Genomic DNA, 19,828 nt, shown 5'->3' on the forward strand with positions numbered 1-19,828 from the left:
TCTGGATTTGACAAACACAGTTGTATTCTGTGCCCTTTCCTCATTGATGATTGATTTAGCATTGGGCATTGAGGTTTGAAGGAAGTTCTCCTGGAACTGAAGTGCTGTGGGAATAGTTTTATTCTTGAAAGGGGCCTTGTGGAAGAGGCTGCCCCGTGCTGGCCTTGAGAGTTGTATCTTGTGTAGGTGCTTCTGGGGCTCACAAGGTCCACTGCACCTGTCATGTTAAGGAAAGACAGCCCCTGAAACAAAGGGCCAAAGTTAAATCTGCAAACTGAAGTTAACCTAATTCCTGGTAGCACTGAGGTGGAAATAATATTCGTGGATCTGCCCACAAATGCGTTCATTCTATGAAAGATGCATTCTTAGCCCGCTTGCGTGTGGATGAGATGCCGTATATACTCTGAGTTAGTGCAGTTTTCTTTCTTTCTTTCTTTCTTTTTTTTTTTATACTGTTCCAAAGTCTGTGTGCTTATAGGTTCAAGGAACAAACACTTCTTAATCAAAAACACGCACTGCCATTTTGTGCTTAGTGACTGTGCCAATTCTAAGTGTCTCGAACATGAAATAAAAATTGAAGCGGAAAATTTCAGGTGGAAAATCCTGCTAAAAATTGCTGTGTATCGGAGCATATATTTGAGCTTTGGAGAAAACCTATCAAGAAGTAGAAAATTATACAGACTCTAGTAGTCACTGTGCAACAACTAAGGGCAGAGCAAGTAGTGTACATCACTAGGTAGATGTTCATGCACACATATGTGTAACAGTTACAATCTAGGCACTATTAAACAGAATTAGCCTTTTAGTTTCGCTCTATGGACCACCCAAGCTGGCCTTGAACATGCAGTGCCTCAGTTTCCCAAGTTCTGGGGCTTCAGTCCTGCCACACCACACCAGCTTTAATTCAGCACCTTGAACTCCTGGTCTCATAACAAGGAGAATTATTGTAAGATGAATAATCAAAGTCATTTCTATGTCTTCTGGTTCAGTCAGCACATCTGTTTTTTGAGCCGTTCTCTCTCCTCAGCCTTTTCTTTGTCAGTATGGCATCTGGGTATTTAGAGAGAATGGCCTTGGGCATTTTATGAATGGCCTTGAGCAAAAACGTCTCAAACAAATAGAGTGCATGGCTCCCGTTCCTTGGTTGATGTCAGTGCTAGAAGCTGGAACTGTGGAATTGCTCTGTTTAGGGAACTTCCTTTTACATGTCCGCCATGTTTTCTCCTGCTTCCATGCTTGAGGCGGTAAGGACATGCCTGCTAGAGAGCCAAATACGATTTACTTGAGACAGGAATTTTATTATAACAGTTGAATGTCTTTAAAACATTAGTCCCTTACAAATATGTCCTGTCTCTAGACCGGAAGCCTTGAGCAGATCTGTCAGATTTGTCTAAATACTCTGAAGTCTATTGGTTGGGCACCTCTAGTCATCCATTTTAATTTGTAATTTGTGTTTTTCCTTACTCTTTCATTCGAAGGATTGTCCCATTTTATAGCACATCACTTCATTAGTTCTGATGCATAACAATATATTTAATCAGTGTGTATTGAGAGAATCCAGGGTTCAGATTCTAAGATGTGTGGAACCCATTAGTCTATGAACATTAATGGTTTCCTTTGTTGGGAAAAACTACCATCCATTGATGGTGATTCCTCTGTGACAGTATATTCTGCTAAACATATTCTACTTAGGTAATATCAGAATTACTTCATTTTTCTTACATTTTCTGCTTGGGATATTTTAAAAAACAATTAAATAACCTATTGACCCATGTCTTTCCTTCATCCTTAGAAATATATCTGGTTTTTGTTGCTACTATTGCTATTTTTATTGGTTTTCTGATTTTCCTTTCATGGACGCTCTTTTATCCTTGTTTCCCGTGTCACCTCTGGCCGTGTGGCCATCACGGAGGAAGCTAGCAGGAAATGCTTGTGGTGAGTGCCTTAGATCAGTGCTGTAGGCATTGCTTTGCTTAGAGACAATGGGGCTGGAAAGGCTAGGGAAAGTCATGAGGGCAGTGAGTGTAGCTGGGGCTGAGCGTTTCCTGGCCTTGAGAAGGACTTGAATCATAAGGACAGAGTCCTCAGTCATAGGCCTTCCATGAGGAACAATAAGGAAGAACATGTTCTTTTAAAAACATTAGGGACAGGAACAAAAAGCTGAGGAATAAGGGTATTGTATTTCATTATGCCTCTGAGGGTACCAGCTGGCATGGATCTAGCTTGGTTGGTGCCCTTGTTCAGCACTGTCTAATTCTGAGGTGTTCTCCTCCTTTGGCTAGCCGGCAGAAGCACGGCTTTCTTTCCTATGCTCCTACCCCATCGTTCCTTGGCCACTACATATTGCTTTCAGTTCTTCTGGCTTTTCTTTCTTTCTTTCTTTCTTTTTTTTTCATTTTTCTGACCTTCCCTTGTCTTTACTCTCACCAAGCAAAATCCTAGTCGATACCCATTATTCAACGGCCATCCACCTTTGATGTTGTACCCTTTCTTGAGGTCGAAGTTTTTCTCTGAGTTCCAGGTGACCTAGCTGCCCTTGGAACTTATGTGTTGAGTTTTCAAAAGTACCTTAGATATTCAAAACTTTGTCTTCTTGTTTTTTGCATCTCATAAAGCAATATAAGCCATACAAACCATGGATCTAGACCAGCGCTTCTCAACCTTCCTAACACTGCCACCCTTTAATACAGTTCCTCCTGTCATGGTGACCCCCAACCATAAAATTATTTTTGTTGCTACTTCATAACTAATTTTTTGCTGCTGTTTTGGAGATAGAAGGTTACCAGAGGGGTCCCAACCTACAGGTTGAGAACCCCTGATTTAGACCGTTATAGTTTTATTTCTGTAGCTGTGATTAAGCACTCTACAGACAGACAGACAGACACACACACACACACACACACACACACACACACACAAAACAAACCCACAAACCCACAAACAACTTTAGTTAGGGAAGGATCCATTTGCCTATAGTTTCAGGTCACCGTCCATCACTGAAGGAAGCCAGGGCAGGAATTTAAACAGGAACTTGAAGCAGAGATTGTAGAACAATACTGCTGGATGGGTCACTTGCAGCTCTGTGCTTAGCTAGCATTTGTGGATAGCTCAGGATATCCATCCAGGAAACGGGGATGACCACAAGTGCTGGGCCTTACTGCATCAATGTTTTTACAATCAAGACCGCATCTGCCATGCAGACAAGCCCGAGGGACAGGATCATCTGCTTCGCTCAGACATGCCTAGGGGACAGGGCGGTCTGGTCAGTTCATCAGTGGGAGTCTTTCTCAGCTGTAAAGCCAACAGCTGAGGTTAACTAGGACATAGGCCATCCTTGTCTGTGTTTCTCATTTCCACTGAAGCACACCCCCCAAATTCTATCTTGCCTTTAACCACCTCCAAAAGACATCCTCATCTTGCCTGTTTTACCCTCATCTCCTAGATCCCAACTGTTAACCGTCATGTCTCCGAACACTTAAATATCTCTTTACAAGATTCATCTAATTCTTCCACCCACGTCAATTTCTATGAGAGATTTCAGTAGCTTACCTTTACTGTCCAGAGAAACCACATAGTTAAAGCCCATGGCAGTAATGACAAGGCCTGTGGAAGCCACATCTGCTTTTCCAGGTCAGCTAATAACATTCTGCTCTGCCTTACGCTATGACATCTATTTCCACAGTCACACCAAATTCTCTCCAAGTACTCAGCCTTTGGTAATACATTTTCCTATACTAAACCATTGGCAACTCTGCTACACTGGAAGTCCTCTCTCTTGTAGCTGTGTGAACATTTCCTGTATGGCGCTTGAAACAAAAATTTAATATCCATTTGTGTGATTAATGTCTAAAAAACAGTAGTCTATAAAGTATGCAGGGCAGACGTGCCTTATATGTTTAAATGTCTGCTTCTTGGAACTTGCTCAGCTGTTCAAGTTTGCACTTGATTAAGTCAATATTTTGCTAAAAAAAAAAAAAAAAGATAAACGTCCCCGTGGTGGGAATGGAGAATTAACAATAAACAAGCATTAAAGATGTGACTGTGGAAAGATAGAGATGTATTACAACCAGACCAGATCATTCATAAGCCATCGGAAGATGAAATTCTAGGTTTACGATGGAGATGGAGGAGTAGAAGTCTTCCTGGTGGACAGGCCAAGTACATTTGACTTCTAGGTTTGGTGTGTGTGTGTGTGTGTGTGTGTGTGTGTGTGTGTGTGTGTGCGTGCACGTGTGTGTGAGCACAAACATGTCTATGTATGAATTCATGCATACGTGATAGAAAAAAGGAAGTAACAAGCTAATGGTTCCACAAAGTTCAGAATTGTAACCGTTTACACATTTCAGAGAAACTTAATGACAAGAAGTCACTAGTGTCAGGTGGGGAAAGCCCATGTACAAGTCAACTGAGTCTCTGTCACATAAACCATCCAGAAGCCTAGTGCAATTCTACTATTTTTATATTAAACCTTGTTTTGGCAAAAAAAAAAGTCATTAATTATACCTTGACTCAAGGAAAAGTATGAACTTGTGGAAAGGTTCTGAGCGGCATCTCCCTTCACTGAAATAGCCGTTTCCCACCGTTGGCTTGTTCCAGTTTGTGATTCCCTAAGCGCGCCTGCCAGGAAAGTCACTTCTGTCGAGCTACTTGGAGCTGAGAAGCTGTTACCATCAGCCAGTGTGATTGTAGTCCAAAGATAAAGATGGGATTCCTGAATGGAGCAGTGTGAGGGTAAAACCCACTAAAACTTGATTCTGAACAAACCTCTAATAAGGGGCATCTATGGTACAAATTTCAGTCTGGCCTTTCTTAAACCATGAGTTGGTTGACAGCAAAGAAGATGAAATGTTGAGATTTCAACAAATAATTTTAGCTGTCCTATTGTTTGCCAGGCATTCTACATGCTGATGTTTGATGATCGTTGGTTTCTGGTGTGTGTGTGGGCTTTTGTCAATGACTCTCCCTGGTTTAGGAGGCAGAGTCTTTCACTGAATGTAAGGTTCACCAGTATGGCTGACTCGTGCTCCAGAGATCCTGCCTCTTTGACTCCTATTCAGCCCCGGTACTGGGTTATAGACGTCTGCCACCACGCATGTATCTTTGTGGATGCTGAAGATGTAAACTTTGGTCCTTGCGTTTGCACAGAGAGCAGTTGAACCAATGAGCTATCCAGTATATTCAAGTCACTCTAAGAAACAGCAACTTTATTTTGTTACCTATTGGGGTTATAAATGTTGGTCAGGGTTCTCTAGAGGTACAGAAATGGCGGTAGGCGCTCACATTCACGTTGGTGTTATCACTTGAGATAGAGCGGGACTATAATGGCTGCTTGGGTCCCACCATTATCAAGAGTAGGAAGGCTTACTGCAAGATGGAGTCCCTGTGTGGCCCAGTCCAGATCAAATGTCCTAGACTCCGAGAGCAGCTTCTAAATATCCTACAGTCCAGAGTCTAGGATTCTGATGGCCAGGTGCGAGACATTTCATCCCAGCTCTAAGCAGGATAGAAAGAGACATTAATTTATCTTTTCTTTTGTTTTCTTCTGGATCCCTGATTGACTAATGCTCTACCCCATTGTCTATATCTAGATTCCTGAAAATAACACAGAGATCACCTCTACACCATACACACATACAGGCTTTTCCATCTCTGCCAATATTTCTTAATCCATTTAAGCGTGAAAGAAATCAGCCCAGACAAATTAAAAACACTGAAAAATTATTTGCAACCATTTCCTCTCTGTAATGAAGTTTTTAGTCAGAGCACCCTGATCTCCCTCAGTTCTGTAACCTTATTGTACCGCCAGAAACCTCAGCCGTCCTGGGGTTCTCATGGTCTCTGTGTAGAGAATAGGTTATTTACACGAGAGTGAGTGTGAAGGCCACTTGAGCTTTGTGCATCCTGTACGGTTTGCGGTGGATTTTGGTGTGTTTGACTGGGGGTTGGTAAACAGGCTGTGACCTGCTTTCCGAGTAACTACTTACTCCGAAGCACAAAGAAATTTTTGGTTACGAGTTAGTTCTACTTTTGCTGGGCATTATTTTCATTGTCTGTTTTATGGTCTGTGGCGTAATGATTTGGTACACACACACACACACACACGCACGCACACACACACACACAGAGTTAATCAGCTTATTTATACACCACCTTCCTTCCTTCCTTCATCGTCTCATTATTTTGACAGTTGCAGCTTCTTAGCAGCAGATAACTATGCTAAGTTACCGAAAGCCATACTACGTGCAACAGAATATTTTTTTTTTCTGGAGACCAGACAATTGCAAAGCCAGAAAACCGAGCCACATTTTGGCCACTGCCTTCTCTAGTCTGCTCAGTAAAGCCAGCCAGGGGAATTCTTTCTGCCTGCACAATAAAAACGATATTATCCAATCAGGATCAAATCGTGGCGTTCAACACTAGACTGTGAATGGTACCTTTGGTTCCCCAAAACAAAAATTACTGGTTTTATGTCAACAGCTCCTACATGTAATAGTATACAGCTGGTTTTGTTTGTCCCATAATAATTTAAATAAGCAGTTGGCTTTATTAGCCTCCCTTTCCGCAGAAACTATTGCATCTCAGTTCTTTGAAAAAGACAAAAATAAAAACAAGACTGTAATTTGTTACTTTAAGATGGCCACTACCTATATACGTCCTCATGGTTACAAATACTAGGCAATCAAATGGGACTGGAGTTCCTAAGCAATAAGGGACCCACCCTGTGTTTCTAGCATACCGTTTTCTTTCTCAGAGGGGAAAAAAAAAGAAGCTTTTCCTATATAGTTCCCAATTGCCTCAGTGAAGAGGCATCAACATTATCATATCTCTCTTGACTCAGAGTTGGCTGCTATACCAGCGGGTAGTAGTGGAAATCATGGCTATGTGGAGTCCCCTTATTTCTCCCTTTTGCACATCTGAGCCTTCTGCTAGCAGTGGGAATCCTCGGGACTTTGCAGACAGTCCCTTGCCACAAAGCTCTGACACAGTGCCCTTCCCATGGTGTGAGAAAGAGTGGGACTGAATTAGAGCAGCCTCCTCCCCTGGACGGTGTGCTCAAAGGAAAAGGCTTTTATAGTGAGGGCAGTGAGGTCCTATGTTGGTGTCTTCCCCTGGTTTTAGGGAGATGCATTGAACCGAGTTATAAATATGTGTTCAAGTAACTTAGCTTTGCAGAAACACAGTTGTGAGGACGGAATAGCTGTGGGTCTGCCCTAGCTCCCCACCTTCCACCATGAAGCTGTTACAAAACGTTTACAGGTGCTACTGGGAATCCAGGGGACCGGGATTAAGCGTCGTTAAGGTTTAACGTGTCTCTGATTACCTTTTGGCTTTCCCATTAATCAGATAAGCGATTGAAGTTGTGTTTTTTAATATTTTTAAAATATTAGAGACATCTGAAAATACCTTGTAATTCCTCTTTCTGTTGTTCGTTTTGTTTCTGTTTTGAGTCAAAGTCCCACTATATAAATAACCTTTGCTGGCCTGGGACTTGCTAGGTAGACCAGACTGGCCTTGAACTCAGTGACCTGCCTGCCTCTACTTCTCCACAGCTGGGATTAGAGGCATGTGCTACCTCACCTGGATTCCTTTACCATATTGTAAAGAAGAATGCTTTAGAAAACTGGATATAAATCTGATCAAACCTAATCTTTACTTTTTTTTTCTGCAAAGAATTTGCTCATCTTCCTTAGTTCACTTCTACCTTGAAAAGAATTCTGTTGTTAACCTATCTGACGCTTGTTACCGTGGTAAATGGATAAATTGGAAACCTCTCAAATTAAAGAATAGGCTCGATAAATCTTCTCTCTTACGAAGTGTCATGGGCTAAATTCTGACAGCCCATTAATCACTACGTTTTTTTTTAACCTTTGTATATTTGTGTATGTGTCCATTTGCATATGTGTGAGTGTGTGTGTATCAGGATGAGCTTGTGAAATTCCGGGACGTTTGGTAGGCACCTCTCTCCTTCCACTAGGTGGATCCTGAGGGTGGAACTCAGGTTGTCAAGGTTGACGGGGAGCCCCTTTCAGTATGGTTGAACAGCAAAGAAAAGAGGGTCAAGACAGTTTTTAAATCACTAGTGTTCTTAATGCTCATCACTTTAAAAAAGCATAACTGGTTTTGTTGGCCGTATCAGTGATGTGACGATTTGCTCATTTATTTATATTTTGTGAGAAAGGATCTCTTTATGCTGTTGGTTCTGGCTGTCCCAGAGGTCACCGGGACCGAGTGCCAGAGTGGCCTCACACTTTTGGCGATCCTGTCTCCATGCTTCTGAGTGCTGGGATTGTAAGGGTGAACCACCACGCCTCTCTGCACTCGCTCTCTTTATGTAACGGTGTGCAGCCCTCTCTTCCTGACGTTACTGCCTTCAGCAGGTGTGCGGTTTCATGAAAGGTTGCTTGATTACTCATTCTTTACAGCTGCTACACACAGACGCATAGTTAGAGTGCTAACATTTAGGCGAACTAGTTCTTACAGTGTGGGATTTCAGCTTAAAGTACATGTGTCACTGGTGACCTACTATAAAATTAATGTGTTTGCATGGACAGACCCATGGCTCCAGCTGCATATGTAGCAGAGGGTGGTCTTGTTGGGCACCAATGGGAGGAGAAGCCCTTGGTCCTGCCAAGGCTGGACCCCCCAGTGCAGGGGAATGTCAGGCGTGTGGGAAGGGGGCATGGTTTGGCAGGGCGAACACCCTTATATAAGAAGGGGAGGAGGATGGGATAGGGGGCTTATGGCCGGGAAACCAGGAAAGGGAATAACATTTGAAATGTAAGTAAAAAGTATCCAATAAAAAAAAGAATCTTGAAGAAAAAAAAAGCATGTTCTTTGGATTTAAAAAAAATAAATTAATGTGTTTCAATAAAAAATTATAAAAAAATTTATAATCACCAACATGTAAGACTTTGCTAAAATACCATTCTCCAACAAGTTACAATTCAGTGGGGGAAAACCAAAACACTATTCGGTTATGTATGAAGTAATTTAAATGCCAAACTTAGTCTTTATTAAAAAAAGAAGTAGAGTCAGGAGGATTTTAAGGGTGAGTCACAGTCATAAATTTAAACAGATTAAAATTTAATGCCGTGAAGATGACGAGAACTATACCTCACTCTCTGTAATGGTCTAACAGGCATAGACAAGAATGTTTTTAATTCTGTTTTGACGCTAACTACCTGGGTAGCCTTACGTGGATCAACCTGGTAATCTTTCTGTTAAAAAGAAAATACACCATGCATACATGAGAGTAACATGAAGCTGTGTTGTAAAGAATGTATGGACTCACATTCTGCTGGCCTCAAGACCACTGAAAACGTCCATGAGCCAGCCTTTAGCACGTAGCTCTCCAGTTGCGCCCTGAAAGGGGTGCACACTTCACATCGTAGATTTTGGACTCTTACCTTAATGCTAAATACCATACCATAGTGGCACATATTACACCACAAACTGCCCTGTTCCTTTTACACACACACACACACACACACACACACACACACACACACACACACACACACACCACTTTCTTGGACTGTTTGGTTTTCAAAGCTTCCAACTGAATGGGAGCTATTGATTTGCGATGCTGTGCTTTAAGTGTGCTCTATTTTAGGGGAAAAGCCATATCCTCTTTTCTCCATGCTGAAATCATTCTTTATCTCAAAAATGGGGCACAAGTAAGATCACGTGTGGGACAGTGGTGGCTCGCGGTTGAAACTGATACTGGATCTGTTATAGATGTTCTCTCCCAGGATAACTGAGAAGATACCTGTCTTCTGCCCACTTTGTTTTTCTCTTTCTTCCTCGCCTTCTCCCTTCTCTCCCCTGTACTTTGATTTACTCTCCTGTCTTTTACTTGCTTTGCATCTAGGGAAATAAGCAACGGAAATGTAAACATTTCCACCATTAAAGAAATTATAATCTTAAGGATGTAAATTCCTGAGGCAAAGACATTCCCAAGTTTTTCTGACCTTTCAGCTGAGCAGCAATGGACACAGCACGGACGTGATAGTAACAGCAGTTTTCTGTATTTTGTGCACTAATGTAGACGATCTTCATGCGTCTTGCTTTTGGCTTAGCTTTTATCAAGAGAATTGGGCTGCCCAATTTGATGTATCTGTTTAGCTCAGTAACACTGCTATCCCGGAAGGACTTGACCCGGATTACAGCCCAAGAGTAAAACTCACAATTTCGTTTTCAAATTATAAAGAATTTTGGTTTCATTTACACTTATCCTGGTCTTTGGGGGAGGGGTTGTTATAAATGCATGCTTGACTACTTCAGCCCACATTTCTTGCTGTATTTGCTTTTAAGTCATTACGTGTCACATTGCTTTGGATCATCTGTGATGCCTTACGTGACTTGCTCCTCTTGTGGGTTTTTAAGGCCTGAGTTAAAGTGAGAAGGATAGATTTTTATTGCCATGACTCTGTGCTTTGGAAAGCGTATCCACTGTAAGCTAAATGAACTTTGCGGGAACAAAAGGGAGGCAACCCTTTAAGTTTGGGACATGCTGACGACTATGGAGAGGTTTCGCCTCTGTGCGTAGGCCATCTGGGTTTGTTAATGGGCATGACCCGGAGGAGGAATAAGCTTATTGTATCTATGTCTGCTGCCGTAGCGAGGGCCAGAGCAGGGCAGCGGGACCTGAGCAGTACTCCTCCACTTCGAGAAGACAGTTTAAGAGAATAGATTTACAGCTGAAGAGGCAGAGGAAGGAAGCAGAATTGCGTTGAGGAAAACCTGGCTTCGTAGGCATCCAGGGACCGAGTCCCTTGTATGAATTTCGGGCTGGTATAGACAGTCTTTTTTGTTTACAGAATGAAGCAGTCGTCTTAAGAGATGGTGGAATCATACTAAAAGTGCAGCACTGAGCTGTGAAATGTGTGTTAGTGTTCTTTCAAGTCTCTTGTATGTATTTATGTGGAGGGGGCAGAAAAACAAATGGTACGAACTGAGACCCTGAAGTTTTCGAAAGCTATGGTTGTGCCTAGTTGAAAAGAGAACTCCAAAGAGCATGGCTAGAATTGGATCGAGGGGACACATAAACTTTGGGTTGCCTCAGTTTCCCCATCTTTAAAATAAGGGTAGTACTAGTCCCCATGTTATAGCAGGCACAGTGTGATCTCAGTATACTCCCATTATTTCCCTTACTGGGCCTACAGTGGAGGGATTGGGTCCACCTACGGTATTGGATCGCTTTAACTAGCACAATAGACGGAAAACACTAAGCTCAAGCTTGGCACGCAATAAGCGTAATTCTAGAAATAGCAGCAGGGGCTGTAGGAGTCCCAGATATATAGGTTGTGAACTTCTTATGGCTTGTGATGTCCAAATACGAAAAGGACGTCAAGATTACTCACTCCAGAATACTTGCGTTTTACAGGATCAAATTATAAAATTACAAAACAGTATGAATAATTTTCATCATGGTTGTTCATGGTTGTAAAGTGTTTAGACACTGTTTTCTGTGTGCATCTCTCAGGTTCCGTACACAAAGCTTATTGCCCAACCTTTTGAGCCTTTGTCTCCTTGTAGGTGCTGTAACATTTCACCACCCAGTTTCTTTCTTTTTTTATTAATTTTTAATTGTTTACATTTCAGATGATATCCCCCCTTCCCAGTTATTCTTCCACAATGCTCCCTTCCCATCCCCCCTTCCCTTTGCCTGTAGAGGGTGCTCCTCCACCCATTCACCCAATCCCACCTCATCTCTCTATCATCCTCCCTATGCTGGGTCATCGAGCCTCCCCAGGACCAAGGCCCTCCCCTCCCATTGATGTCCGACAAGGCCATCCTCTGCTACATATGCAGCTGGAGCCATGGTCACTCCATGTGTACTCTTTGGTTGGTGATTTAGTCCCTGGGAGCTCTGTGTGGTCCAGTTAGTTGATGATGTTCTTGCTATGGGGTTGCAAACCCCTTCAGCTCCTTCAGTCCTTCCCCTAGCTCTTCTTCCATTGGGGTCCCCAGGCTCAGTCCGATGGTTGGCTGCGAGTATCTCCATTTGTATTGGTCAGTCTCTGGCAGAGCCAATCAGAGGATAGCTATACCAGGCTCCTGTCAGCAAGTGCTTCTTGGTATCAGCAGTAGTATCTAGGTTTGGTGTCTGCAGACGGGATGGATCCCCAGATGGGCCGTCTCTGCATGGCCTTTCCTTCAGTCTCTACTCCATTTTTTTGTCCCAGGATTTCCTTTGGTCAAGAACGTTTCAGGGTTAACAATTTGGAGATGGGTGGGTGGCACCATCCCTCAACTGGTGGCCCTGCCTATCTACTGGAGGTCCCCACCCATTTTCTAGAAGAGACTTTAAGAAGGGAAACTATTCTCTCAACTCAAAACAAAACAATAGTAATGGTAACCGAATCATATTTTTATAACTTTTCAAATTTTACTATACTTGTTTTGTGTGTGCCAATCTCTTTGTTTTCTGAGACAGAGGTAAAATATAGGTCGCATGCATGCTTTTTTGCTGCTAACCGTGCATTTAGAGACACTCAGATGATCTGTGTCTGCATTGCTGGGCCCTGTTGATCTAGCACTTCGCAACAGTAATGTATGCAGTATGAATTATTAACCGAGCACAGCTTACCTTTGTATTATCAACCGTAGTGCACACCCCACTGCATACAGATTCTGTGCAGCTCTTCCTCAGAAACATGCTCTCCTCAACTTGAAGCTTTTATTGCTTGATTTTTCTTGTTTCGTTTCTTTATTTTCACTTGTTGTTTAGAGATAAGAGTCTTGCTGTCGAGTGCAGGCTGGCCTTGAACTTTTGGACTCAAGCGAGCCTCACGACTGCTTTCCCGAGCAGATGGAAGTGTGGGCACACACTGTCACCCCTGGCTTACTAAAGACTGAAATGTCAATGCCTGTGATATTGAAGCAACAAGAGTGCCAGTTTAGATAAGGGAACAATAACTTGAAAAGAAAGACTAATTTGGGATTAATGTTGATTTCTTCTAAGAATTAAATGAAAATTTAAAATAGAAGAGTAACCATATGCAATATTATCTTTAAAACCAACTTTTGTGGTAATTAAATATCTAAGCTGAGATCATAACTCCCTCTGACTCTTAAAATCAGATGCATTTTCCACATTTACAATGTTGCCTTTGAAATGTGACCTTGCTAGATTTATGATGCTGACCCTTGTAAACAAGTTTCAGCATTGTTTATAAAGGCACCATAGGAAAAAATTAGTCTATCTAAGTTATCCACACTTAGTTCTTCTGCTAAGGTGCTGACCGGCCCTCAGCAGGCATTCTCACCTCACTGGAATACTTCTATGGTCTTAGAGGCCAAGTATTTAAGAGTTACCATTTCATTCTGGTTCGTAGGCATTTAACTTGTATTTTCTTATATTTCTCTTTTTAACAGTCTGACACATACTTCTGCATGTCCATGCGTCTGCCTGTGGATGAGGAAGCCTTCGTGAGTAAGTACTCCTCAGATCATGGGGGAAGGGTGAGCAGCTATTTGAGATCGGTAAAAGGTTCTCTTCGATGCTTATAAGTGTATTAATCTTCTACTGTCAATCTCCAAAATGCATTCATCATGCCTAATGTGAAAGGAAACTACAGGCAGCCATTGGAGACAAGATTACAAACTGTATCTGGAGAGATTCATGGGGAGCAGTAGGTAGTTAAGGCGTTATGTGCAGCTGCCAGTGGCCACCAGTGCTGTGTGGTCCCATTTGTACAGTATTGGCTTTCTGTCCGTATCTGGATTCTTACTTCCTCTGCATTCAACGGAACTGTTTACCTGACAGTTCGTGTAACAAATAGACTACGCTTAGAATCAACATTAGGAAGTGTAATATTTTACCCAGACAGATAGGTGGATAAAAAAAAGAGAGGAGAGAGGAAGAGAGGGTGGGAGAAAGAAAAAGACCACCCGCTCTCTTATATTGTAGGCTTAGCAGACTTTGAAATGACAGGTCCTTCCCAGATGTGTCTTTCAATCACCTAGGAGAAGTGACAAGGCACCATCTGTTTTGGCCTAGATTGTTTTAATTTAAGCATCCCCGATGACAGACTTTTAATGTTTAGGGAAGGAACGGGATTGACAAATTATGTGTTTTTTTTTCTTTTCGTTCTTTGTCTTCTGCTTTTTCTTTTCTGGCTTAAAATGTTTATATCGGGAAGTTAATGGTAATGAGAGCTGTACTTTGGTCCCATGCAACTAATTTTCAAGTGAGCTGCCTGAAATGGCTATTATGTGACCAGTAAAATGTATACAATGTAGCCATGGGGCAGCCGGAGAATGAATTTTCATGAGGTGCTTCCCATAGGAATGCCCATTATAGACCTGCAAAGCCGGATCAATTTGTATGAAGGTTTTGTTTTTTTTTCTCTCTCCCCACTCTGGCTGCAATGACAACAAAACACAAGCCATAACAACACTCTGTCCAGAATTGCTCAGTAGTTGGTCCCTGAGAGTGGGAGTCACACCACGGCAGGCTGAACGTCGCCTGGAGGGTTTTGGGTGTAGTAGTGGACATTACCGAGAACAAGCTTAGGAGAGTCAGTGTTCTCCAAGTCTAAAATGAGTAACATCAAAAATAGAAAAACGACTTACATTCCTAATTATAGTTCTTGGAGTAACCCCAAATGTAACTTAAAATATATTCATTCATATCCTTGGGTTTGGCAGCCTGGGAGGGAAAAATATTTACCTATAAAACGGATTTGTTTTTCACTTTACCAGTATTATATCTTTGTGTGTTTGTGTTCAGGGGTCGTTTTACTTCCTCCCCACTTCACACTTGCTTTATGGAGAAGGCCACAGTGCACACCTGTGTAAATACAGTTGTCATAGGTCACGGCAGTATTAAGGGTTTCACGTTAACCATTGCTGGTTTGTTTCTGGAGGTTGGCAGTAGTGTATGGTTTCAGGGCTGGTCACTCTAAGGACTATAAATACACCCTGGAATGTGCTGCTGCTGTCGTAGTATTATGTTTACTTTCACATAATTTGAAATGTGAAGTCCAAGTAAATATATTAGGTCAAGCAATTGAATACTCCTGGGGAACACATGAAGCTCTGTGTTAGAACCAGGAATACTAACATTTCTTTATTTCATAGCATCTCTCTTCTGAGATTAAAGTGCTTCTAGCTCTGAGTTCCTCAGTCTTCTGTGATCCTAACACTTTTTTTAGCATTTCTTCCCTTTTTTCTTGCTAGCACCAACTGGTCATTTCTGCAAAGGCCTAAGTAAGGGAAGGGCCTTGGTGCCAACAGTGCATGTCAGACAGGTGACTACATCGTGCTTCTCAGAGTCCCAAAGTAGAAGCTGTGGTCGTGTGCTGACTAGAGCTCACCCATTCCAAGGGAGTCTCACGAGAGATGATCTCTGTGTTTTTACTACTCGTTCCAGATTCTGAATCTCAGAATTTTGTCTTTTCTGATAACTAAGATTTGATAAGACTCCTTTATTAGGTTAGGTTGGACTTTTTGTTTTCTTTTCTTTCTTTCTTTCTTTTTTTTTTTTTTTTTAAAGCTGGGTTATGGGGCTGGAGAGATGGCTCAGAGTTTAAGAGCACTGACTGCTCTTCCAAAGGTCCCAGGTTCAATTCCCAGCAACCACATGGTGGCTCACAACCATCTGTAACGGGATCTGATGCCCTCTTCTTATGTATCTGATGACAGCTACAGTGTATTCACATATATAACATAAATAAATCTTTAAAAAACTAAAAGCTGGGTTATGGCAGCTGCATTCACTCTTTCTTTTCTTAAGATGCATGGCTCCTGCAGGCAACATCCTCCTTCCATGTATTTGTACACACAGCACCCACACGTGCATGCATACACCATACAGAAATGAATAATTCTCGGTATTTGTGTCCGTGTGACTTACTTAGCTCATTCAAAACAATACACTTACTTATTGAGAAATGCCATGGCCACATCGTGAAATTAATGTCTATACAGACGTCATGCTTACATGTGAGGGTATAACACCTACAGTGTATTTTTAGACTCATACTGAAGTAATGCATCTGAATTAAAATAGGCGTCCATTCTACTGAAGATACGGAATTTTATATTTTGAACAAAATGTTCCTAAAACATTGCCTTTGTTTGTAACAAGAATTCAGAGACGTGCCCGGATGGAGGTAAGATAAAAATCTGCATTTGACCACTGAACTGAGGCGCTGTCTAAAAGGTGTTTTACAGACACTCAGAGGAATTGGCTGTGACAGCGGTTCACTCAGCCAAGAAATTTGACTGTCATCTCTATCCACTCGCTTTCCCTCACATGGGTGACCAGTAAATAAATGTGTCTTGTCCTTAGTGAATGATGGCAGCTCCTTACCCATCAGATCACGCTGCACAAAGGTAGCCGAATTTAGAAGTGAGTGAAATTAATCTAATGATTTCTTGTTTCTCTTTTTCTCGGGCCTTTGTGTTGATGGTCAAGGCGCTTCGAGTGGAGAATTGCTCAGTTAGAATACTCCCCAGTGTGACTGCTCTTAAACATTCATGCTGAGGTGGAAACTATAGAAATACTACGATTTTAATAACAGATACTGTGCCAGGGAAGACCAGGGTCTGGCAAGGCACAACCCTTTGATACACATTTTACGGGCTTGACAGCAGTAAACAGAAAGGGGTGTGTGTGTGTGTGTGTGTGTGTGTGTGTGGGTGTGTGTGCGTGCGTGCTCTCACGTGTCCATTTGTCATTATGACTTTCCTGATTCCAAACAGGTAGAATTTTATCCAACATAAATTATATAGCCTTCTGTCTCGCAGATGAACACTGAGATCCTCCTACCAGAGCAGGGATGTCTTTAATTAGATAACAATAGTATGGTCTACTTGGGGAAATTCCCAAGAGGAATGAATTCGATTTTCTTGAATTGGATATTTTATTTATTTACACTTCAAATGTTATCCCCTTCCCCAGTTTCCCCTCTGCAAAATCATATCCCATCCCCCCTTACCTTGCTTCTATGAGGGTGCTCCCCCACACACCCACTTCCTCCGGCCTCACTGCCCTAGCATTCCCCTACACTGGGGCATTGAGCCTTCACAGGACCAAGGGCCTCTCCTCCCATTGATGCCAGATAAGACCCCTTCACACCTTTAGTGCCCTAGTAGGCAAGCTTCGATAGGGACCTGGGAACTTGGCTTATTTTCATATATCCAGGGGTGAAGAGTATTCTAGGGACCACCCAGAATGGGCACCCAGGAGCATGCTATGCCCAACTACGAACAACAATTCTGAAGTGGTCAAAAGTAAGTTCCAACTGGACCACTGCCTGCGAAGCCCAGCCTCGCCACGATCTGGCTACATGATGAGGGGCGAGTTAATAGGCCTTCAAGACGCCTCTGTTTGTGAAGAAAAGAGTCCTCAGTTGTCATGTCTGTATGAGAAGTAAATGTGTGTCCTGCTAGGGGCACCACCCAGCAAATGTTGGCAGGTGCATTGCTGGGAAGAAGGGCCGTCTCACAGTGTGAACAGGTTGTATAGGTGTGAAACATGGTGAACACCGAGGGTTGGAAATAACCCGACATTATGAATGGCCTTAAAAGGCTGGAACAGGAACATAGGTTTCGTTCTGCAGGAAATGAGTCTAGGACCACTAGAGGAATAACATACAAAAGCAGAGCTTAACGATGCTTGGGCAATTTTATGTCTTACAGCTTGGACGATAAAATCTATTTATTGATTCTTTAGTTCATTCTCCTATTGCCATTAAAGGCATTCTTTAAGGCCTGTCATGTGGGAGTTTAACTCCTTCTTTACACATTGTTTTATTCATTCATCAGGATTATTACATTTGGAATTTATGTTCAATGTGTCTCTTCTCCAATTCTCCAGCAGCAGCTGGTAGGCCTCATAGCCTATGTTACATATTCATTATAAATCGTACATCGCTGTCAGTGTTAGTGAGTGTTAATGCCAGTTCTCTATTAAGCTTACTGTTGTAAAAACTCCGGTAGAAGGTCCTTTAGTGCAGGATTGCCCTGCGTTGTGGGGCAGCGGTTAGAAGGTGGTGGTGTTTTCCTCAGGCTTCTCATACACTGGCAACGGACTAGAATGCTGGGGTCCTTAGAGTTGTATATTTTTTTCTCAATTGCAATATTGTGAGCATTAAGGTTTATCCCGCATTTAAATTACAATTCAGAGCATTACTATCTTTAGTTATAATCTTTATTTTGTAGATAGGAAGGAATGCTTATGGGAGTGATACTAAGAACCGAGGGCTTTTTTCAATAATATCTCATATTACGCAGTTTCTTAGGTGGTACACTCTCCCAGCTCTGTTGAGTATGGCTTGAATCGCTAGTATATTAATATAGTAAATCATTTTAATCTTTTTTACTTTTTTTGGATAGCAGTTGCCATCGTGTATGGAGGTCAGAGGACAATTTCTGGGAGCTCTCCTTTAACCGGATGTATTCTAGGGATAAAACTCAGTCAGGCTTAGCAGAATGCCTTTGGCTACAGACCCACCTCTATTCTACCTGTTCTTTATCATACATGCAGAGTCAGTCAAAAGCCACTCCAGGTGTTTGCTGGCTACGCCTCATCCAGAAAAGAAAATGAAATAATATATCCTAGAGTTTTAGGAATCGCTTAGAAATTCTCAATTTCTATCTTTAGAAATTGTTTCTAATTTCATTTTCAAAGAAACCTTATTTTAATCAGTAAAGTTAAAAGATCAAGGGAATCTAAAATTTACTAAGAGTAGTTAACCAAAACTGAAATGTGCAGTTACAGTAGAATAGATTCAGCTACTAAGAGTATAGGTGTAATTAGGGTTACCAGTGATGGGCAAGCCTTCTACCACGGGGCTACAACCCAAGCCTACATTATATTAACAACAAGCATAACACAGGCTGGAAAGTACTGTTAAAAATTATTTGACAGCATTTGACAATATCTATACATAGCAATAGTATATATTTATATATACAGAATACGTCCATGGGAAGAAAGAGAAACAGACTTAAGAACAGGTATCTTAACAGTTTTACACACATGCACACACATATACTCACACACATGCACCCATGTGTGTGCATGTGTTCAATCGGTGGGTTTCCTCCAGTTCCTGTACTCAGCTAAGAAGGGTGATGTAGCCATTTCTGTTTGTAACAGGGTTCTTTATATGCACATGGGTATCTTCCAGGTCGCTGGTTCCTCCACTAGGCTGAGTGTGTCCTTCACAGTCTTTCCACATCATGAGTTTGATCTATCCAGTCTGACATGTAGACTTAGACCGGGAAATCTACTTGGAAAGGAAGTAGACAGAGAAAACCAAGTGTTCAATGAAAACATCTCCCGGGTCGCAGCCTTAGATATGTCTGTGACCCCGATGGTAGTCTGCCGCTAGCTAGAGGAGGCCACAAATCCCCACGACTTCATACCCTTGGAACAGACTTTGCTTAGAGCTCCAGAAACAGAACTCATTGTCTGTCTTTCTTCTTATGCTCTCCCGACACATACTGCGGTCTTCCATTTGGGGTGACATCACCCACTGGGGAGTGCACCCACCTGAATATTTCCGCTGTCACCTCTTGCCTTTCACTGATGTGTCTGAGTCACTACCTCTTCATCTCTTTCCTACAAAAGGGTTTAGTTCCCAGGGCTTGACCTAGGCAATTTTCTCTGCGCAAGTGATCGTGACTGTTAGCATCTTTTCCGAGTAAGCCCCTGCTCTCTTTCTGCCCACCTGGAGGATGGCTGATGGCTATAAAACCTCTTTGCAGCCTCAGAGAGCGGGGGTCGTCCCCCCACACAGAACCATCAGGTCCCACTGCAGTGTTTTCATTATTAACTCCCAACTCCTTCTCCCTGGGATCCCTTTCTTTC

The 19,828-nt window shown here is 42.2% G+C and overlaps 1 protein-coding gene across 1 annotated transcript in view; it reads left to right on the top strand.

Annotated features, from left to right (window-relative positions):
• Pam (peptidylglycine alpha-amidating monooxygenase) overlaps positions 1–19,828 on the top strand; it is a 259,796-nt gene that overhangs the window by 127,061 nt on the left and 112,907 nt on the right. The window contains exon 5 of the mRNA XM_032901702.1: positions 13,381–13,438. Coding sequence (XP_032757593.1) covers positions 13,381–13,438 — 58 coding nt within the window. The remainder of the gene's footprint in view (positions 1–13,380; positions 13,439–19,828) is intronic.

This window comes from Rattus rattus, chromosome 4 (assembly GCF_011064425.1).
Source record: "Rattus rattus isolate New Zealand chromosome 4, Rrattus_CSIRO_v1, whole genome shotgun sequence".
In the NCBI taxonomy this organism is placed as follows: Eukaryota; Metazoa; Chordata; class Mammalia; order Rodentia; family Muridae; genus Rattus; species Rattus rattus.